Below are 23,159 nucleotides of genomic sequence, written 5' to 3'. Positions count from 1 at the left end.
TATATAGATATATATATATATATATATAATATTGATGTCACACACTCTCTCTCTGTGTAATTTATAACCCTATATAGATATATATATATATATATATAATATTGATGTCACACACTCTCTCTCTGTGTAATTTATAACCCTATATAGACTTATAGATATATAGATATCTATGACCAGTTTTTCACTAATAATATTGATGTCACACACTCTCTCTCTGTGTAATTTATAACCCTATATAGATATATAGATATATATATATATATAATATTGATGTCACACTCTCTCTCTCTGTGTAATTTATAACCCTATATAGATAGATAGATATATATATATATATAATATTGATGTCACACTCTCTCTCTGTGTAATTTATAACCCTATATAGATAGATAGATATATATATATATATAATATTGATGTCACACTCTCTCTCTGTGTAATTTATAACCCTATATAGATAGATAGATATAGATATATATATAATATTGATGTCACACTCTCTCTCTGTGTAATTTATAACCCTATATAGATAGATAGATATATATATATATATAATATTGATGTCACACTCTCTCTCTCTGTGTAATTTATAACCCTATATAGATAGATAGATATATATATATATATAATATTGATGTCACACTCTCTCTCTGTGTAATTTATAACCCTATATAGATAGATAGATATATATATATATATAATATTGATGTCACACTCTCTCTCTCTGTGTAATTTATAACCCACCTCTCTACTCCTGCTACAGCTGACAGCTCTGTCCAGACTAACACACCAGGGACTCTGTGTGTGTGTGTGTGTGTGTGTACTGTGTGTGTGTGTACTGTGTGTGTGTGTACTGTGTGTGTGTGTGTACTGTGTGTGTGTGTCCCTGGACGTGTACTGTGCGTGTGTGTCCCTGGGCGTGTACTGTGACAGGTGTTGCTGTCTCTTTCCCTGCTCTCTGTCCCATGTGGTGTGTACTGACATGTGTTACACACTTCTCCCGTGTGTGTGTGTGTGTGTGTGTGTGTGTGTGTGTGTGTGTGTGTTGCAGGAGGAGGCAGTACTTGTAAGGACCCATCGAGGAAGAGACCGAGGGAGAGAGTAGAAGGAAAGGAGGAAGAAGAGATGGAGATGCTGGCCTTCAGCCCAGAGAGAAGGTATGATGGAGGTACTGGCCTTCAGCCGAGAGAGAAGGTATGATGGAGGTACTGGCCTTCAGCCCAGAGAGAAGGTATTGTGGAGATACTGGCCTTCAGCCCAGAGAGAAGGTATTGTGGAGATACTGGCCTTCAGCCCAGAGAGAAGATATGATGGAGATGCTGGCCTTCAGCCCAGAGAGAAGGTATGATGGAGGTACTGGCCTTCAGCCCAGAGAGAAGGTATGATGGAGATGCTGGCCTTCAGCCCAGAGAGAAGGTATGATGGAGATACTGGCCTTCAGCCCAGAGAGAAGGTATGATGGAGATGCTGGCCTTCAGCCCAGAGAGAAGGTATGATGGAGATACTGGCCTTCAGCCCAGAGAGAAGGTATGATGGAGATGCTGGCCTTCAGCCGAGAGAGAAGGTATGATGGAGATACTGGCCTTCAGCCCAGAGAGAAGGTATGATGGAGATACTGGCCTTCAGCCCAGAGAGAAGGTATGATGGAGATACTGGCCTTCATCCCAGAGAGAAGGTATGATGGAGATACTGGCCTTCAGCCCAGAGAGAAGGATATACTGTCCTTCAGCCCATAGAGAAGGTATGATGGAGATACTGGCCTTCAGCCCAGAGAGAAGGTATGATGGAGATGCTGGCCTTCAGCCCAGAGAGAAGGTATGATGGAGATGCTGGCCTTCAGCCCAGAGAGAAGGTATGATGGAGATGCTGGCCTTCAGCCCAGAGAGAAGGTATGATGGAGATGCTGGCCTTCAGCCCAGAGAGAAGGTATGATGGAGATGCTGGCCTTCAGCCCAGAGAGAAGGTATGATGGAGATACTGGCCTTCAGCCCAGAGAGAAGGTATGATGGAGATGCTGGCCTTCAGCCCAGAGAGAAGGATATACTGTCCTTCAGCCCATAGAGAAGGTATGATGGAGATACTGGCCTTCAGCCCAGAGAGAAGGTATGATGGAGATATTGGCCTTCAGCCCAGAGAGAAGGATATACTGGCCTTCAGCCCAGAGAGAAGGTATGATGGAGATGCTGGCCTTCAGCCCAGAGAGAAGGTATGATGGAGATGCTGGCCTTCAGCCCAGAGAGAAGGTATGATGGAGATGCTGGCCTTCAGCCCAGAGAGAAGGTATGATGGAGATACTGGCCTTCAGCCCAGAGAGAAGGTATGATGGAGATGCTGGCCTTCAGCCCAGAGAGAAGGTATGATGGAGATACTGGCCTTCAGCCCAGAGAGAAGGTATGATGGAGATGCTGGCCTTCAGCCCAGAGAGAAGGATATACTGTCCTTCAGCCCAGAGAGAAGGTATGATGGAGATACTGGCCTTCAGCCCAGAGAGAAGGTATGATGGAGATATTGGCCAGCCCAGAGAGAAGGATATACTGGCCTTCAGCCCAGAGAGAAGGTATGATGGAGATATTGGCCTTCAGCCCAGAGAGAAGGTATGATGGAGATACTGGCCTTCAGCCCAGAGAGAAGGAGATACTGGCCTTCAGCCCAGAGAGAAGGAGATACTGGCCTTCAGCCCAGAGAGAAGGTATGATGGAGATACTGGCCTTCAGCCCAGAGAGAAGGTATGATGGAGATACTGGCCTTCAGCCCAGAGAGAAGGTATGATGGAGATACTGGCCTTCAGCCCAGAGAGAAGGTATGATGGAGATGCTGGCCTTCAGCCCAGAGAAGGTATGAAGGAGATACTGGCCTTCAGCCCAGAGAGAAGGTATGATGGAGATACTGGCCTACAGCCCAGAGAGAAGCAGATACTGGCCTTCAGCCCAGAGAGAAGATATGATGGAGATACTGGCCTACAGCCCAGAGAGAAGGAGATACTGGCCTTCAGCCCAGAGAGAAGGTATGATGGAGATGCTGGCCTTCAGCCCAGAGAGAAGGAGATACTGGCCTTCAGCCCAGAGAGAAGGTATGATGGAGATACTGGCCTTCAGCCCAGAGAGAAGGAGATACTGGCCTTCAGCCGAGGGAGAAGGTATGATGGAAATACTGGCCTGCAGCCCAGAGAGAAGGTATGATGGAGATGCTGGCCTTCAGCCCAGAGAGAAGGAGATACTGGCCTTCAGCCGAGAGAGAAGGTATGATGGAAATACTGGCCTTCAGCCCAGAGAGAAGGTATGATGGAGATGCTGGCCTTCAGCCCAGAGAGAAGGAGATACTGGCCTTCAGCCGAGAGAGAAGGTATGGTGGAAATACTGGCCTGCAGCCCAGAGAGAAGGTATGATGGAGATACTGGCCTTCAGCCCAGAGAGAAGGATATACTGGCCTTCAGCCGAGAGAGAAGGTATGATGGAGATGCTGGCCTTCAGCCCAGAGAGAAGGTATGATGGAGATGCTGGCCTTCAGCCCAGAGAGAAGGTATGATGGAGATGCTGGCCTTCAGCCCAGAGAGAAGGTATGATGGAAATACTGGCCTTCTGCCCAGAGAGAAGGTATGATGGAGATGCTGGCCTTCAGCCTAGAGAGAAGGTATGATGGAGATGCTGGCCTTCAGCCCAGAGAGAAGGTAGAAGGAGAGCTGGCCTTCAGCCCAGAGAGATGGTATGATGGAGATACTGGCCTTCAGCCCAGAGAGAAGGTATGATGGAGATACTGGCCTTCAGCCCAGAGAGAAGGTATGATGGAGGTACTGGCCTTCAGCCCAGAGAGAAAGTAGAAGGAGAGCTGGCCTTCAGCCCAGAGAGAAGGTATGATGGAGATACTGGCCTTCAGCCCAGAGAGAAATTATGATGGAGATACTGGCCTTCAGCCCAGAGAGAAAGTATGATGGAGGTACTGTCCTTCAGCCCAGAGAGAAGGTATGATGGAGATGCTGGCCTTCAGCCCAGAGAGAAGGATATACTGTCCTTCAGCCCAGAGAGAAGGTATGATGGAGATACTGGCCTTCAGCCCAGAGAGAAGGTATGATGGAGATATTGGCCAGCCCAGAGAGAAGGATATACTGGCCTTCAGCCCAGAGAGAAGGTATGATGGAGATATTGGCCTTCAGCCCAGAGAGAAGGTATGATGGAGATACTGGCCTTCAGCCCAGAGAAAGGAGATACTGGCCTTCAGCCCAGAGAGAAGGAGATACTGGCCTTCAGCCCAGAGAGAAGGTATGATGGAGATACTGGCCTTCAGCCCAGAGAGAAGGTATGATGGAGATACTGGCCTTCAGCCCAGAGAGAAGGTATGATGGAGATACTGGCCTTCAGCCCAGAGAGAAGGTATGATGGAGATGCTGGCCTTCAGCCCAGAGAGAAGGTATGAAGGAGATACTGGCCTTCAGCCCAGAGAGAAGGTATGATGGAGATACTGGCCTACAGCCCAGAGAGAAGCAGATACTGGCCTTCAGCCCAGAGAGAAGATATGATGGAGATACTGGCCTACAGCCCAGAGAGAAGGAGATACTGGCCTTCAGCCCAGAGAGAAGGTATGATGGAGATGCTGGCCTTCAGCCCAGAGAAGGAGATACTGGCCTTCAGCCCAGAGAGAAGGTATGATGGAGATACTGGCCTTCAGCCCAGAGAGAAGGAGATACTGGCCTTCAGCCGAGGGAGAAGGTATGATGGAAATACTGGCCTGCAGCCCAGAGAGAAGGTATGATGGAGATGCTGGCCTTCAGCCCAGAGAGAAGGAGATACTGGCCTTCAGCCGAGAGAGAAAGGTATGATGGAAATACTGGCCTTCAGCCCAGAGAGAAGGTATGATGGAGATGCTGGCCTTCAGCCCAGAGAGAAGGAGATACTGGCCTTCAGCCGAGAGAGAAGGTATGGTGGAAATACTGGCCTGCAGCCCAGAGAGAAGGTATGATGGAGATACTGGCCTTCAGCCCAGAGAGAAGGATATACTGGCCTTCAGCCGAGAGAGAAGGTATGATGGAGATGCTGGCCTTCAGCCCAGAGAGAAGGTATGATGGAGATGCTGGCCTTCAGCCCAGAGAGAAGGTATGATGGAGATGCTGGCCTTCAGCCCAGAGAGAAGGTATGATGGAAATACTGGCCTTCTGCCCAGAGAGAAGGTATGATGGAGATGCTGGCCTTCAGCCTAGAGAGAAGGTATGATGGAGATGCTGGCCTTCAGCCCAGAGAGAAGGTAGAAGGAGAGCTGGCCTTCAGCCCAGAGAGATGGTATGATGGAGATACTGGCCTTCAGCCCAGAGAGAAGGTATGATGGAGATACTGGCCTTCAGCCCAGAGAGAAGGTATGATGGAGGTACTGGCCTTCAGCCCAGAGAGAAAGTAGAAGGAGAGCTGGCCTTCAGCCCAGAGAGAAGGTATGATGGAGATACTGGCCTTCAGCCCAGAGAGAAATTATGATGGAGATACTGGCCTTCAGCCCAGAGAGAAAGTATGATGGAGGTACTGTCCTTCAGCCCAGAGAGAAGGTATGATGGAGATGCTGGCCTTCAGCCCAGAGAGAAGGTATGATGGAAATACTGGCCTTCAGCCCAGAGAGAAGGTATGATGGAAATACTGGCCTTCAGCCCAGAGAGAAGGTATGATGGAGATGCTGGCCTTCAGCCCAGAGAGAAGGAGATACTGGCCTTCAGCCGAGAGAGAAGGTATGGTGGAAATACTGGCCTGCAGCCCAGAGAGAAGGTATGATGGAGATGCTGGCCTTCAGCCCAGAGAGAAGGAGATACTGGCCTTCAGCCGAGAGAGAAGGTATGATGGAGATACTGGCCTTCAGCCCAGAGAGAAGGTATGATGGAGATACTGGCCTTCAGCCCAGAGAGAAGGAGATACTGGCCTTCAGCCCAGAGAGAAGGTATGATGGAGATACTGGCCTTCAGCCCAGAGAGAAGGTATGATGGAAATACTGGCCTGCAGCCCAGAGAGAAGGTATGATGGAGATACTGGCCTTCAGCCCAGAGAGACGGTATGATGGAGATGCTGGCCTTCAGCCCAGAGAGAAGGTATGATGGAGATACTGTCCTTCAGCCCAGAGAGAAGGTATGATGGAGATGCTGGCCTTCAGCCCAGAGAGAAGGTATGATGGAAATACTGGCCTTCAGCCCAGAGAGAAGGTATGATGGAAATACTGGCCTTCATCCCAGAGAGAAGGTATGATGGAGATACTGGCCTTCAGCCCAGAGAGAAGGATATACTGTCCTTCAGCCCATAGAGAAGGTATGATGGAGATACTGGCCTTCAGCCCAGAGAGAAGGTATGATGGAGATGCTGGCCTTCAGCCCAGAGAGAAGGTATGATGGTGATGCTGGCCTTCAGCCCAGAGAGAAGGTATGATGGAGATGCTGGCCTTCAGCCCAGAGAGAAGGTATGATGGAGATGCTGGCCTTCAGCCCAGAGAGAAGGTATGATGGAGATGCTGGCCAGCCCAGAGAGAAGGATATACTGGCCTTCAGCCCAGAGAGAAGGTATGATGGAGATATTGGCCTTCAGCCCAGAGAGAAGGTATGATGGAGATACTGGCCTTCAGCCCAGAGAGAAGGAGATACTGGCCTTCAGCCCAGAGAGAAGGAGATACTGGCCTTCAGCCCAGAGAGAAGGTATGATGGAGATACTGGCCTTCAGCCCAGAGAGAAGGTATGATGGAGATACTGGCCTTCAGCCCAGAGAGAAGGTATGATGGAGATACTGGCCTTCAGCCCAGAGAGAAGGTATGATGGAGATGCTGGCCTTCAGCCCAGAGAGAAGGTATGAAGGAGATACTGGCCTTCAGCCCAGAGAGAAGGTATGATGGAGATACTGGCCTACAGCCCAGAGAGAAGCAGATACTGGCCTTCAGCCCAGAGAGAAGATATGATGGAGATACTGGCCTACAGCCCAGAGAGAAGGAGATACTGGCCTTCAGCCCAGAGAGAAGGTATGATGGAGATGCTGGCCTTCAGCCCAGAGAGAAGGAGATACTGGCCTTCAGCCCAGAGAGAGGTATGATGGAGATACTTGCCTTCAGCCCAGAGAAAGGAGATACTGGCCTTCAGCCGAGGGAGAAGGTATGATGGAAATACTGGCCTGCAGCCCAGAGAGAAGGTATGATGGAGATGCTGGCCTTCAGCCCAGAGAGAAGGAGATACTGGCCTTCAGCCGAGAGAGAAGGTATGATGGAAATACTGGCCTTCAGCCCAGAGAGAAGGTATGATGGAGATGCTGGCCTTCAGCCCAGAGAGAAGGAGATACTGGCCTTCAGCCGAGAGAGAAGGTATGGTGGAAATACTGGCCTGCAGCCCAGAGAGAAGGTATGATGGAGATACTGGCCTTCAGCCCAGAGAGAAGGATATACTGGCCTTCAGCCGAGAGAGAAGGTATGATGGAGATGCTGGCCTTCAGCCCAGAGAGAAGGTATGATGGAGATGCTGGCCTTCAGCCCAGAGAGAAGGTATGATGGAGATGCTGGCCTTCAGCCCAGAGAGAAGGTATGATGGAAATACTGGCCTTCTGCCCAGAGAGAAGGTATGATGGAGATGCTGGCCTTCAGCCTAGAGAGAAGGTATGATGGAGATGCTGGCCTTCAGCCCAGAGAGAAGGTAGAAGGAGAGCTGGCCTTCAGCCCAGAGAGATGGTATGATGGAGATACTGGCCTTCAGCCCAGAGAGAAGGTATGATGGAGATACTGGCCTTCAGCCCAGAGAGAAGGTATGATGGAGGTACTGGCCTTCAGCCCAGAGAGAAAGTAGAAGGAGAGCTGGCCTTCAGCCCAGAGAGAAGGTATGATGGAGATACTGGCCTTCAGCCCAGAGAGAAATTATGATGGAGATACTGGCCTTCAGCCCAGAGAGAAAGTATGATGGAGGTACTGTCCTTCAGCCCAGAGAGAAGGTATGATGGAGATGCTGGCCTTCAGCCCAGAGAGAAGGTATGATGGAAATACTGGCCTTCAGCCCAGAGAGAAGGTATGATGGAAATACTGGCCTTCAGCCCAGAGAGAAGGTATGATGGAGATGCTGGCCTTCAGCCCAGAGAGAAGGAGATACTGGCCTTCAGCCGAGAGAGAAGGTATGGTGGAAATACTGGCCTGCAGCCCAGAGAGAAGGTATGATGGAGATGCTGGCCTTCAGCCCAGAGAGAAGGAGATACTGGCCTTCAGCCGAGAGAGAAGGTATGATGGAGATACTGGCCTTCAGCCCAGAGAGAAGGTATGATGGAGATACTGGCCTTCAGCCCAGAGAGAAGGAGATACTGGCCTTCAGCCCAGAGAGAAGGTATGATGGAGATACTGGCCTTCAGCCCAGAGAGAAGGTATGATGGAAATACTGGCCTGCAGCCCAGAGAGAAGGTATGATGGAGATACTGGCCTTCAGCCCAGAGAGACGGTATGATGGAGATGCTGGCCTTCAGCCCAGAGAGAAGGTATGATGGAGATACTGTCCTTCAGCCCAGAGAGAAGGTATGATGGAGATGCTGGCCTTCAGCCCAGAGAGAAGGTATGATGGAAATACTGGCCTTCAGCCCAGAGAGAAGGTATGATGGAAATACTGGCCTTCAGCCCAGAGAGAAGGATATGCTGGCCTTCAGCCCAGAGAGAAGGTATGATGGAGATGCTGGCCTTCAGCCTAGAGAGAAGGTATGATGGAGATGCTGGCCTTCAGCCCAGAGAGAAGGTAGAAGGAGAGCTGGCCTTCAGCCCAGAGAGATGGTATGATGGAGATACTGGCCTTCAGCCCAGAGAGAAGGTATGATGGAGGTACTGGCCTTCAGCCCAGAGAGAAGGTAGAAGGAGAGCTGGCCTTCAGCCCAGAGAGAAGGTATGATGGAGATACTGGCCTTCAGCCCAGAGAGAAATTATGATGGAGATACTGGCCTTCAGCCCAGAGAGAAAGTATGATGGAGGTACTGGCCTTCAGCCCAGAGAGAAGGTAGAAGGAGAGCTGGCCTTCAGCCCAGAGAGAAGGTAGAAGGAGAGCTGGCCTTCAGCCCAGAGAGAAGGTAGAAGGAGAGCTGGCCTTCAGCCCAGAGAGAAGGTTACTGATGATGACTCGATAAAGACCGACAACAGAAAGTATCCATTCTATCCCGAGGTTCTTTCTGTGGTAGAGTCAGGAGTCAGGGTTAACTGAGCAGTGTGTTAAGAATTAGAGAGGCTTGACGGGTGATGTTTTCGGGAGGACGCTTGACTCTCGAACTTCGACCTCTCCCGAGTCCGTTGGGGGGAGTTGCTGCGATCAGACGAGATCGTAACATCCAATTGGAAATCAGGAAGTTGGGGAGAAAAATTGTTTAAAAAAAGAACCACTGGTCTTGAGATCATTGTCCCCTCCCTCCTTCCGTCCTTCTCTTAGGTCCCGGTCGTTAGACCTGGCGGGGGCGTCTCGGGGGGACAGCAGCCAGAAGAGAAGGGGGGGGAAGGTTTTCGGCAGTCTGGAGAGAGGGCTGGATAAAGTCATCACCTTGCTCACACCCAGCAAGAGACGAGGGCTGCGGGACGGACCACGCAGGATCAAGGTACCTATATATAGACACCCCCTCTAGGATCAAGGTACCTATATATAGAAACCCCCTATAGGATCAAGGTACATATATATAGACACCCCCTATAGGATCAAGGTACATATATATAGACACCCCCTACAGGGTCAAGCTACCTATATATAGACACCCTCCTACAGGGTCATATAGACGCCCCCTATAGGATACAGGTACCTATATATAGACACCCCCTATAGGATACAGGTACCTATATATAGACACCCCCTATAGGATCAAGGTAACTATATATAGACACCCCCTACAGGATCAAGGTAACTATATATAGACACCCTACACGATCAAGGTAACTATATATAGACACCCCCTATAGGATCCAGGTACCTATATATAGACACCCCCTACAGGGTCATATAGACACCCCCTATAGGATACAGGTACCTATATAGACACCACCCTACAGGGTCATATAGACACCCCCTATAGGATCAAGGTAACTATATATAGACACCCCCTACAGGATCAAGGTACATATATATAGACACCCTATAGGATCCAGGTACCTATATATAGACACCCCCTATAGGATCAAGGTACACATATATAGACACCCCCTATAGGATAAAAGGTACCTATATATAGACACCCCCTATAGGATCAAGGTACCTATATATAGACACCCCCTACAGGATCAAGGTACCTATATATAGACACCCCCTATAGGATCAAGGTAACTATATATAGACACCCCCCTATAGGATCAAGGTACATATATATAGACACCCCCTATAGGATCAAGGTACCTATATATAGACACCCCCTACAGGATCAAGGTACATATATATAGACACCCCCTATAGGATCAAGGTACCTATATATAGACACCCCCTATAGGATCAAGGTACCTATATATAGACACCCCCTACAGGATCAAGATACCTATATATAGACACCCCCTATAGGATCAAGGTAACTATATATAGACACCCCCCTATAGGATCAAGGTACATATATATAGACACCCCCTATAGGATCAAGGTACCTATATATAGACATCCCCTACAGGATCATATAGACACCCCCTATAGGATCAAGGTACCTATATATAGACATCCCCTACAGGATCATATAGACACCCCCTATAGGATCAAGGTACCTATATATAAACACCCCCTATAGGATCAAGGTACCTATATATAGACACCCCCCTACAGGGTCATCTAGACAACCCCTATAGGATACAGGCACCTATATAGACACCCCCCTACAGGGTCATATAGACACCCCCTATAGGATACAGGTACATATATATAGACACCCCCTATAGGATACAGGTACCTATATATAGACACCCCCTACAGGGTCAAGCTACCTATATATAGACACCCCCCTACAGGGTCATATAGACACCCCCTATAGGATACAGGTACCTATATATAGACACCCCCTACAGGATACAGGTACCTATATATAGACACCCCCCTACAGTGTCATAGACACCCCCTATAGGATACAGGTACCTATATATAGACACCCCCCTACAGTGTCATATAGACACCCCCTATAGGATACAGGTACCTATATATAGACACCCCCCTACAGTGTCATATAGACACCCTATAGGATCCAGGTACCTATATATAGACACCCCCTACAGGATCAAGGTACACATATATAGACACCCCCTATAGGATCAAGGTACCTATATATAGACACCCCCTATAGGATCAAGGTACCTATATATAGACACCCCCTACAGGATCAAGGTACCTATATTTAGACACCCCCTATAGGATCAAGGTACCTATATATAGACACCCCCTATAGGATCAAGGTACCTATATTTAGACACCCCCTATAGGATCAAGGTACCTATATATAGACACCCCCTATAGGATCAAGGTACCTATATTTAGACACCCCCTATAGGATCAAGGTACCTATATATAGACACCCCCTATAGGATCAAGGTACCTATATTTAGACACCCCCTACAGGATCAAGGTACCTATATATAGACACCCCCTATAGGATCAAGGTACCTATATATAGACACCCCCTACAGGATCAAGGTACCTATATATAGACACCCCCTATAGGATCAAGGTACCTATATATAGACACCCCCTATAGGATCAAGGTACCTATATATAGACACCCCCTACAGGATCATATAGACACCCCCTACAGGATCAAGGTACCTATATATAGACACCCCCTATAGGATCAAGGTACCTATATATAGACACCCCCTATAGGATCAAGGTACCTATATTTAGACACCCCCCCACAGGGTCATATAGACGCCCCCTATAGGATACAGTTACCTATATATAGACGCCCCCTATAGGATACAGTTACCTATATATAGACACCCCCTACAGGATCAAGGTACCTATATATAGACACCCCCTATAGGATCAAGGTACCTATATATAGACACCCCCTACAGGATTTAGGTACATATATATAGACACCCCCTATAGGATCAAGGTACATATATATAAACACCCTATAGGATCCAGGTACCTATATATAGACACCCCCTACAGGGTCAATGTAAATATATATAGACACCCCCTACAGGGTCAAGGTATATATATATATAGACACATATAGACACCCCCTATAGGATCAAGGTACATATATATATAGACACCCCCTATAGGATCAAGGTACATATATATAGACACCCCCTATAGGATCAAGGTACATGTATATAGACACCCCCTATAGGATCAATGTACATATATATAGACACCCCCTATAGGATCAAGGTACCTATATTTAGACACCCCCTACAGGATCAAGGTACCTATATATAGACACCCCCTATAGGATCAAGGTACCTATATATAGACACCCCCCTACAGGATCAAGGTACCTATATATAGACACCCCCTATAGGATCAAGGTACCTATATTTAGACACCCCCTACAGGATCAAGGTACCTATATATAGACACCCCCTATAGGATCAAGGTACCTATATATAGACACCCCCCTATAGGATCAAGGTACCTATATATAGACACCCCCTACAGGATTTAGGTACATATATATAGACACCCCCTATAGGATCAAGGTACATATATATAGACACCCCCTATAGGATCAAGGTACCTATATATAGACACCCCCTATAGGATCAAGGTACCTATATATAGACACCCCCCACAGGGTCATATAGACGCCCCCTATAGGATACAGTTACCTATATATAGACACCCCCTATAGGATCAAGGTAACTATATATAGACACCCCCTATAGGATCAAGGTAACTATATATAGACACCCCCTACAGGGTCAAGGTAAATATATATAGACACCCCCACAGGGTCATATAGACGCCCCCTATAGGATACAGTTACCTATATATAGACACCCCCTATAGGATCAAGGTAACTATATATAGACACCCCCTACAGGATCAAGGTACCTATATTTAGACACCCCCTATAGGATCAAGGTACCTATATATAGACACCCCCTACAGGATTTAGGTACATAAATATAGACACCCCCTATAGGATCAAGGTACATATATATAAACACCCTATAGGATCCAGGTACCTATATATAGACACCCCCTACAGGGTCAATGTAAATATATATAGACACCCCCTACAGGGTCAAGGTATATATATATATAGACACATATAGACACCCCCTATAGGATCAAGGTACATATATATATAGACACCCCCTATAGGATCAAGGTACATATATATAGACACCCCCTATAGGATCAAGGTACATATATATAGACACCCCCTATAGGATCAAGGTACATGTATATAGACACCCCCTATAGGATCAAGGTACATATATATAGACACCCCCTATAGGATCAAGGTACCTATATATAGACACCCCCTACAGGGTCAAGCTACCTATATATAGACACCCCCCCACAGGGTCATATAGACACCCCCTATAGGATCCAGGTACCTATATATAGACACCCCCTATAGGATCAAGGTAACTATATATAGACACCCCCTACAGGATCAAGGTACATATATATAGACACCCCCTACAGGATCAAGGTACATATATATAGGCACCCCCTTTTTTTTTAACCTTTATTTCACCAGGCAAGTCAGTTAAGAACAAATTCTTATTTTCAATGACGGCCTAGGACTGGTCTAGGAACAGTGGGGTTAACTGGTCTAGGAACAGTGGGGTTAACTGGTCTAGGAACAGTGGGGTTAACTGGTCTAGGAACAGTGGGGTTAACTGGTCTAGGAACAGTGGGGTTAACTGGTCTAGGAACAGTGGGGTTAACTGGTCTAGGAACAGTGGGTTAACTGGTCTAGGAACAGTGGGGTTAACTGGTCTAGGAACAGTGGGGTTAACTGGTCTAGGAACAGTGGGGTTAACTGGTCTAGGAACAGTGGGGTTAACTGGTCTAGGAACAGTGGGTTTAACTGGTCTAGGAACAGTGGGGTTAACTGGTCTAGGAACAGTGGGGTTAACTGGTCTAGGAACAGTGGGGTTAACTGGTCTAGGAACAGTGGGTTTAACTGGTCTAGGAACAGTGTTCAGCTCCTGTTCAGGAGCAGAACGACAGATTTGTACCTTGTCAGCTCGGGGATTTGAACTTGCAACCTTCCTGTTACTAGTCCAACGCTCTAACCACTAGGCTACCCTGCCGCCCCATATAGGATCAAGATATATATATATATATATAGACACCCCCCTATAGGATCAAGGTACATATATATAGACACCCCCTATAGGATCAAGGTACATGTATATAGACACCCCCTATAGGATCAAGGTACATATATATAGACACCCCCTATAGGATCAAGGTACCTATATATAGACACCCCCTACAGGGTCAAGCTACCTATATATAGACACCCCCCCACAGGGTCATATAGACACCCCCTATAGGATCCAGGTACCTATATATAGACACCCCCTATAGGATCAAGGTAACTATATATAGACACCCCCTACAGGATCAAGGTACATATATATAGACACCCCCTACAGGATCAAGGTACCTATATATAGACACCCCCTATAGGATCAAGGTACCTATATATAGACACCCCCTTTTTTTTAACCTTTATTTCACCAGGCAAGTCAGTTAAGAACAAATTCTTATTTTCAATGACGGCCTAGGACTGGTCTAGGAACAGTGGGGTTAACTGGTCTAGGAACAGTGGGTTAACTGGTCTAGGAACAGTGGGGTTAACTGGTCTAGGAACAGTGGGTTAACTGGTCTAGGAACAGTGGGGTTAACTGGTCTAGGAACAGTGGGTTTAACTGGTCTAGGAACAGTGGGTTTAACTGGTCTAGGAACAGTGGGGTTAACTGGTCTAGGAACAGTGGGGTTAACTGGTCTAGGAACAGTGTTCAGCTCCTGTTCAGGAGCAGAACGACAGATTTGTACCTTGTCAGCTCGGGGATTTGAACTTGCAACCTTCCTGTTACTAGTCCAACGCTCTAACCACTAGGCTACCCTGCCGCCCCATATAGGATCAAGATATATATATATATATATATAGACACCCCCCTATAGGATCAAGGTACATATATATAGACACCCCCCTATAGGATCAAGGAACAATCAGTCTTACATTAAACTCCTCTCCCCAGGCCCAGTACAATGTAACGTTGACCAGTCAGACCAACCCAGACCAGGTGTTGAACCAGATCCTCTCCATTCTACCGGAGAAACACGTAGACTTCGCACAGAAAGGGTGAGGCCCGCACACACTTTTTAGGCACTGATCTGAGACAGTGGAGCTTTTCTTCTCAGTGTCTCCATCTTTCTCCCTCAGCTTTTCTTCTCTCTCTCCATCTTTCTCCCTCAGCTTTTCTTCTCAGTGTCTCCATCTTTCTCCCTCAGCTTTTCTTCTCAGTGTCTCCATCTTTCTCCCTCAGCTTTTCTTCTATTTCTCCATCTTTCTCCCTCAGCTTTTCTTCTCTCTCCATCTTTCTACCTCAGCTTTTCTTCTCTCTCCATCTTTCTCCCTCAGCTTTTCTTCTATTTCTCCATCTTTCTCCCTCAGCTTTTCTTCTCAGTGTCTCCATCTTTCTCCCTCAGCTTTTCTTCTCAGTCTCTCCATCTTTCTCTCTCAGCTTTTCTTCTCAGTGTCTCCATCTTTCTCTCTCAGCTTTTCTTCTCAGTGTCTCCATCTTTCTACCTCAGCTTTTCTTCTCAGTGTCTCCATCTTTCTCTCTCAGCTTTTCTTCTCAGTCTCTCCATCTTTCTCTCTCAGCTTTTCTTCTCAGTGTCTCCATCTTTCTCTCTCAGCTTTTCTTCTCAGTGTCTCCATCTTTCTACCTCAGCTTTTCTTCTCAGTGTCTCCATCTTTCTCTCTCAGCTTTTCTTCTCAGTGTCTCCATCTTTCTCCCTCAGCTTTTCTTCTCTCTCTCCATCTTTCTCCATCTGCTTTTCTTCTCAGTGTCTCCATCTTTCTCCCTCAGCTTTTCTTCTCTCTCTCCATCTTTCTCTCCCTCAGCTTTTCTTCTCTCTCTCCATCTTTCTCTCTCAGCTTTTCTTCTCAGTGTCTCCATCTTTCTCTCTCAGCTTTTCTTCTCTCTCCATCTTTCTCAGCTTTTCTTCTCTTTCTCCATCTTTCTCTCTCAGCTTTTCTTCTCAGTGTCTCCATCTTTCTCCCTCAGCTTTTCTTCTCAGTGTCTCCATCTTTCTCCCTCAGCTTTTCTTCTCAGTGTCTCCATCTTTCTCCCTCAGCTTTTCTTCTCAGTGTCTCCATCTTTCTCCCTCAGCTTTTCTTCTCATTCTCTCCATCTTTCTCTCCCTCAGCTTTTCTTCTCTCTCTCCATCTTTCTACCTCAGCTTTTCTTCTCTCTCTCCATCTTTCTCCCTCAGCTTTTCTTCTCAGTGTCTCCATCTTTCTCCCTCAGCTTTTCTTCTCAGTGTCTCCATCTTTCTCTCTCAGCTTTTCTTCTCTCTCTCCATCTTTCTCTCTCTCAGCTTTTCTTCTCAGTGTCTCCATCTTTCTCCCTCAAATATTCCCGTTAAACAGACTGTCCTCTCCCCCCCAGCTATACTCTGAAGTGTCGCACCCAGGGGGACTTTGGGAAGGTAACCATGGCGTTTGAGCTGGAGGTGTGTCTGCTGCACAGACCTGAGGTACATATTGATTACTACTGATCGGGTTATTGATGGTTAGTGACCAGCATCTTGCTGCCACAGTGGACCATTGTAGGTTATTGATTACTGACACCCAGTAGGGATCACATTATTGATTACTGACGCCCAGTAGGGATCACATTGATTACTGACACCCAGTAGGGATCACATTATTGATTACTGACACCCAGTAGGGATCACATTATTGATTACTGACACCCAGTAGGGATCACATTATTGATTACTGACACCCAGTAGGGATCACGTTATTGATTACTGACACCCAGCAGGGATCACATTATTGATTACTGACACCCAGTAGGGATCACATTATTGATTACTAACACCCAGTAGGGATCACATTATTGATTACTGACACCCAGTAGGGATCACATTATTGATTACTGACACCCAGTAGGGATCACATTATTGATTACTGACACCCAGCAGGGATCACGTTATTGATTACTGACACCCAGTAGGGATCACATTATTGATTACTGACACCCAGCAGGGATCACGTTATTGATTACTGACACCCAGCAGGGATCACGTTATTGATTACTGACACCCAGTAGGGATCACGTTATTGATTACTGACACCCAGTAGGGATCACATTGATTACTGACACCCAGTAGGGATCACATTATTGATTACTGACACCCAGTAGGGATCACATTATTGATTACTGACACCCAGTAGAGATCACATTATTGATTACTGACACCCAGTAGGGATCACATTATTGATTACTGACACCCAGTAGGGATCACATTATTGATTACTGACACCCAGTAGGGATCACATTATTGATTACTGACACCCAGCAGGGATCACATTATTGATTACTGACACCCAGTAGGGATCACATTATTGATTACTGACACCCAGTAGGGATCACATTATTGATTACTGACACCCAGCAGGGATCACATTATTGATTACTAACACCCAGTAGGGATCACATTATTGATTACTGATGTGTGTTGTAGGTTATTGATTACTGACACCCAGCAGGGATCACGTTATTGATTGTTTGTGTTGGTTATTGATGATTGATGCTGTGTGTTGTAGGTTATTGATTACTGACACCCAGCAGGGATCACGTTATTGATTACTGATGTGTGTTGTAGGTTATTGATTACTGACACCCAGTAGGGATCACATTATTGATTACTGACACCCAGTAGGGATCACATTATTGATTGTGTTGGTTATTGATGCTGTGTGTTGTAGGTTATTGATTACTGACACCCAGCAGGGATCACGTTATTGATTGTGTTGGTTATTGATGCTGTGTGTTGTAGGTTATTGATTACTGACACCCAGCAGGGATCACGTTATTGATTGTGTTGGTTATTGATGATTGATGCTGTGTGTTGTAGGTTATTGATTACTGACACCCAGTAGGGATCACATTATTGATTACTGACACCCAGTAGGGATCACATTATTGATTGTTTGTGTTGGTTATTGATGATTGATGCTGTGTGTTGTAGGTTATTGATTACTGACACCCAGTAGGGATCACATTATTGATTGTGTTGGTTATTGATGCTGTGTGTTGTAGGTGGTGTGTGTGAGGAGACAGCGGCTGAAGGGAGACTCTTGGGTTTACAAACACCTGGTGGAGGACATTCTCTCTACGTCCAGCATCTAGACGACACTACTTCCTGTCGATGATATCACATCCTGTCCACGTTCCAGCACCTAAAGCCGGTGTCTTAACTAAATTCCATGTAGGGCAGAGTGTCTGCAGGTTCACTCCTCCCTTGTACTTCATTGATAAATTAAGGTCACTGATTAGTTAGGACCTCCCCTCACCTGGTTGTCTAGGACCTCCCCTCACCTGGTTGTCTAGGACCTCCCCTCACCTGGTGATCTAGGACCTCCCTTCACCTGGTTGTCTAGGACCTCCCCTCACCTGGTGATCGAGGACCTCCCCTCACCTGGTTGTCTAGGACCTCCCCTCACCTGGTGATCGAGGACCTCCCCTCACCTGGTTGTCTAGGACCTCCCCTCACCTGGTTGTCTAGGACCTCCCCTCACCTGGTGATCTAGGACCTCCCCTCACCTGGTGATCTAGGACCTCCCTTCACCTGGTTGTCTAGGACCTCCCCTCACCTGGTGATCGAGGACCTCCCCTCACCTGGTTGTCTAGGACCTCCCCTCACCTGGTGATCGAGGACCTCCCCTCACCTGGTTGTCTAGGACCTCCCCTCACCTGGTTGTCTAGGACCTCCCCCTCACCTGGTTGTCTAGGACCTCCCCCTCACCTGGTTGTCTAGGACCTCCCCTCACCTGGTTGTCTAGGACCTCCCCTCACCTGGTTGTCTAGGACCTCCCCTCACCTGGTTGTCTAGGACCTCTCCTCACCTGGTTGTCTAGGACCTCCCCTCACCTGGTTGTCTAGGACCTCCCCTCACCTGGTTGTCTAGGACCTCCCCTCACCTGGTTGTCTAGGACCTCACCTGGTTGTCTAGGACCTCACCTGGTTGTCTAGGACCTCCCCTCACCTGGTTGTCTAGGACCTCCCCTCACCTGGTTGTCTAGGACCTCACCTGGTTGTCTAGGACCTCCCCCTCACCTGGTGATCGAGGACCTCCCCTCACCTGGTTGTCTAGGACCTCCCCCTCACCTGGTTGTCTAGGACCTCCCCTCACCTGGTTGTCTAGGACCTCCCCTCACCTGGTTGTCTAGGACCTCCCCTCACCTGGTTGTCTAGGACTTCATACTGACACATATTGAAAACTAAAACCAGCAGATGACTGTCCTCCATGGAATGAGTTTGGACACCTTCTGCTCTCGTGCCTGTCGACAGAAGCACAGATCCAGGAGCAGTCTCCATTTCCTCAACCTTAACCAGTGCAGTATAAGTTAACTAGTAGGGGGATCCGCGTGAAAACTGACCTGAGATCAGTGTCGTGTTTTTATAAGATGACCACTTCCTCTCTTTTACAGGTGACATTGCTTTCCTCCTTAAACATGTTTCCTTTAAGGTGTCGCGTTTTATTCCCTCCCCCCCACTGATTCAGTAGCAGGAAGGAGTTGAGGTGTCGCGTTTTATTCCCTCCCCCCCCCCTGATTCAGTAGCAGGAAGGAGTTGAGGTGTCGCGTTTTTATTCCCTCCCCCCACTGATTCAGTAGCAGGAAGGAGTTGAGGTGTCGCGTTTTATTCCCTCCCCCCACTGATTCAGTAGCAGGAAGGAGTTGAGGTGTCGCGTTTTATTCCCTCCCCCACGGATTCAGTAGCAGGAAGGAGTTGAGGTGTCGCGTTTTATTCCCTCCCCCCCACGGATTCAGTAGCAGGAAGGAGTTGAGGTGTCGCGTTTTATTCCCCCCCACTGATTCAGTAGCAGGAAGGAGTTTTGAGGTGTCGCGTTTTATTCCCTCCCCCCCACTGATTCAGTAGCAGGAAGGAGTTTTGAGGTGTTACGTTTTATTCCCTCCCCCACTGATTCAGTAGCAGGAAGGAGTTTTGAGGTGTTACGTTTTATTCCCTCCCCCCCCACTGATTCAGTAGCAGGAAGGAGTTTTGAGGTGTTAGGTTTTATTCCCTCCCCCCCACTGATTCAGTAGCAGGAAGGAGTTTTGAGGTGTCGCGTTTTATTCCCTCCCCCACTGATTCAGTAGCAGGAAGGAGTTTTGAGGTGTTACATTTTATTCCCTCCCCCCCACTGATTCAGTAGCAGGAAGGAGTTTTGAGGTGTTACGTTTTATTCCCTCCCCCCCACTGATTCAGTAGCAGGAAGGAGTTTTGAGGTGTTACGTTTTATTCCCTCCCCCCCCACTGATTCAGTAGCAGGAAAGAGTTGAGGTGTCGCGTTTTATTCCCTCCCCCCCACTGATTCAGTAGCAGGAAGGAGTTGAGGTGTCGCGTTTTATTCCCTCCCCCACTGATTCAGTAGCAGGAAGGAGTTGAGGTGTCGCGTTTTATTCCCTCCCCCCCACTGATTCAGGAGCAGGAAGGAGTTTTGAGGTGTTACGATATCATAGAGCCTTTCAGCGTCACAGAATACCAGTTTACCGAAAGCATTAATTCAGCGATTGTTAGTTTGTACATAGACCAGTACCAGGATCCATATTTGCTTGTTTCTCTATCATGTCTTTTACATTTGTAGGAGAAGTTGTTGTTTTAATGAACTATCTTTGTTTCAGATGATCTGTCTGTCTTGTCTGTGTGTACGATTTATTGTAAAATAATTGTAAAGGATCAAAATAAATGGAGTTTGGAGAGAGTTTGTGTTGACTTTTCCCGGAGAGAAACCCCTCCTGGACGTTCCAGCTCTGAAATGGACAATACAGATTCATTGTAGAAATATATTACACTAGATGGGACTCACTGTGTAGATATATATTACACTAGATGGGACTCACTGTGTAGATATATATATATTACACTAGATGGGACTCACTGTGTAGATATATATTACACTAGATGGGACTCAATGTGTAGATATATATTAAACTAGATGGGAATCACTGTGTAGATATATATTACACTAGATGGGAATCACTGTGTAGATATATATTACACTAGATGGGACTCAATGTGTAGATATATATTACACTAGATGGGACTCACTGTGTAGATATATATTAAACTAGATGGGACTCACTGTGTAGATATATATTAAACTAGATGGGACTCACTGTGTAGATATATATTACACTAGATGGGACTCACTGTGTAGATATATATTACACTAGATGGGACTCACTGTGTAGATATATATTAAACTAGATGGGAATCACTGTGTAGATATATATTACACTAGATGGGACTCACTGTGTAGATATATATTACACTAGATGGGACTCACTGTGTAGATATATATTACACTAGATGGGACTCACTGTGTAGATATATATTACACTAGATGGGACTCACTGTGTAGATATATATTACACTAGATGGGACTCACTGTGTAGATATATATTACACTAGATGGGACTCACTGTGTAGATATATATTAAACTAGATGGGAATCACTGTGTAGATATATATTACACTAGATGGGACTCACTGTGTAGATACATATTACACTAGATGGGACTCACTGTGTAGATATATATTACACTAGATGGGACTCACTGTGTAGATATATATTAAACTAGATGGGACTCACTGTGTAGATATATATTACACTAGATGGGACTCACTGTGTAGATATATATTAAACTAGATGGGACTCACTGTGTAGATATATATTACACTAGATGGGACTCACTGTGTAGATATATATTACACTAGATGGGACTCACTGTGTAGATATATATTAAACTAGATGGGAATCACTGTGTAGATATATATTACACTAGATGGGACTCACTGTGTAGATATATATTAAACTAGATGGGAATCACTGTGTAGATATATATTACACTAGATGGGACTCACTGTGTAGATACATATTACACTAGATGGGACTCACTGTGTAGATATATATTAAACTAGATGGGACTCACTGTGTAGATATATATTACACTAGATGGGACTCACTGTGTAGATATATATTAAACTAGATGGGACTCACTGTGTAGATATATATTACATTAGATGGGACTCACTGTGTAGATATATATTACACTAGATGGGACTCACTGTGTAGATATATATTAAACTAGATGGGAATCACTGTGTAGATATATATTACACTAGATGGGACTCACTGTGTAGATATATATTACACTAGATGGGACTCACTGTGTAGATATATATTAAACTAGATGGGAATCACTGTGTAGATATATATTCAACTAGATGGGACTCAATATGTAGATATATATTAAACTAGATGGGAATCACTGTAGATATATATTACACTAGATGGGACTCACTGTGTCGCTATATTACACTAGATGGGACTCACTGTGTCGCTATATTACACTAGATGGGACTCACTGTGTAAAACATATGGGTTTGTCTTACATTACACTAAACAAAAATAAATTCTGTTGCGAAACGTTTTTCTACGGTGTGCTCTAATGAACACATCTCAGTTGTTTCTTCTGAGATCTTCTTGGTCTCAGCAGGGGGTGAGGGGTGGGGGGGGTGAGATGGTCATTTAGGGTGGGTGGTGACTGCCCCCTCCCACCCCCCCAGCTGTGATAATGACTCCCGCTGGTTGGGGGGGGTAGAGGTGTGTGCTCGTGCGCTCCAGGGGCAGGGGGCACCAGCAGGAACAGACGCTACCTGTCACCTGCCTAAACATAAGAGATGATTCTCCACTCCTCTCTCACCCTCTGTCTCTCTCTCTCTCTTCAACCTCTCTCTCTCTCTTCAACCTCTGTCTCTCTCTGTCTCTTTCTCTCTCTTCTCCCTCTCTTTCCCTCTCTTCTCCCTCTCTCTCTCTTCTCCCTCTCTCTTTCTCTCTCTCTTCAACCTCTGTCTCTGTCTCTCTCTCTCCCCCTCTCTCTCTCTGTCTCTCTCTTTCTCTCTTCAACCTCTGTCTCTCTCTCTCCCCCTCTCACCCTCTGTCTCTCTCTCTATCTTCAACCTCTGTCTCTCTC

General features: G+C 46.5%; 1 protein-coding gene across 1 annotated transcript in view; it reads left to right on the top strand.

Moving 5' to 3' along the window:
* The window catches only part of LOC135533000 (maternal embryonic leucine zipper kinase-like), a 45,534-nt gene extending 26,898 nt beyond the window's left edge, over nucleotides 1-18,636 (top strand). The window contains exons 15-19 of the mRNA XM_064960411.1: nucleotides 1,052-1,157; nucleotides 9,383-9,545; nucleotides 15,142-15,245; nucleotides 16,558-16,645; nucleotides 18,217-18,636. Coding sequence (XP_064816483.1) covers nucleotides 1,052-1,157; nucleotides 9,383-9,545; nucleotides 15,142-15,245; nucleotides 16,558-16,645; nucleotides 18,217-18,306 — 551 coding nt within the window. The 3' untranslated portion in view covers nucleotides 18,307-18,636. The remainder of the gene's footprint in view (nucleotides 1-1,051; nucleotides 1,158-9,382; nucleotides 9,546-15,141; nucleotides 15,246-16,557; nucleotides 16,646-18,216) is intronic.
* The last annotated feature ends 4,523 nt before the right edge of the window (nucleotides 18,637-23,159 follow it).

This window comes from Oncorhynchus masou, unplaced genomic scaffold (genome assembly GCF_036934945.1).
Source record: "Oncorhynchus masou masou isolate Uvic2021 unplaced genomic scaffold, UVic_Omas_1.1 unplaced_scaffold_2150, whole genome shotgun sequence".
In the NCBI taxonomy this organism is placed as follows: domain Eukaryota; kingdom Metazoa; phylum Chordata; class Actinopteri; order Salmoniformes; family Salmonidae; genus Oncorhynchus; species Oncorhynchus masou.
This window is presented reverse-complemented; position numbering and strand designations above follow the sequence as displayed.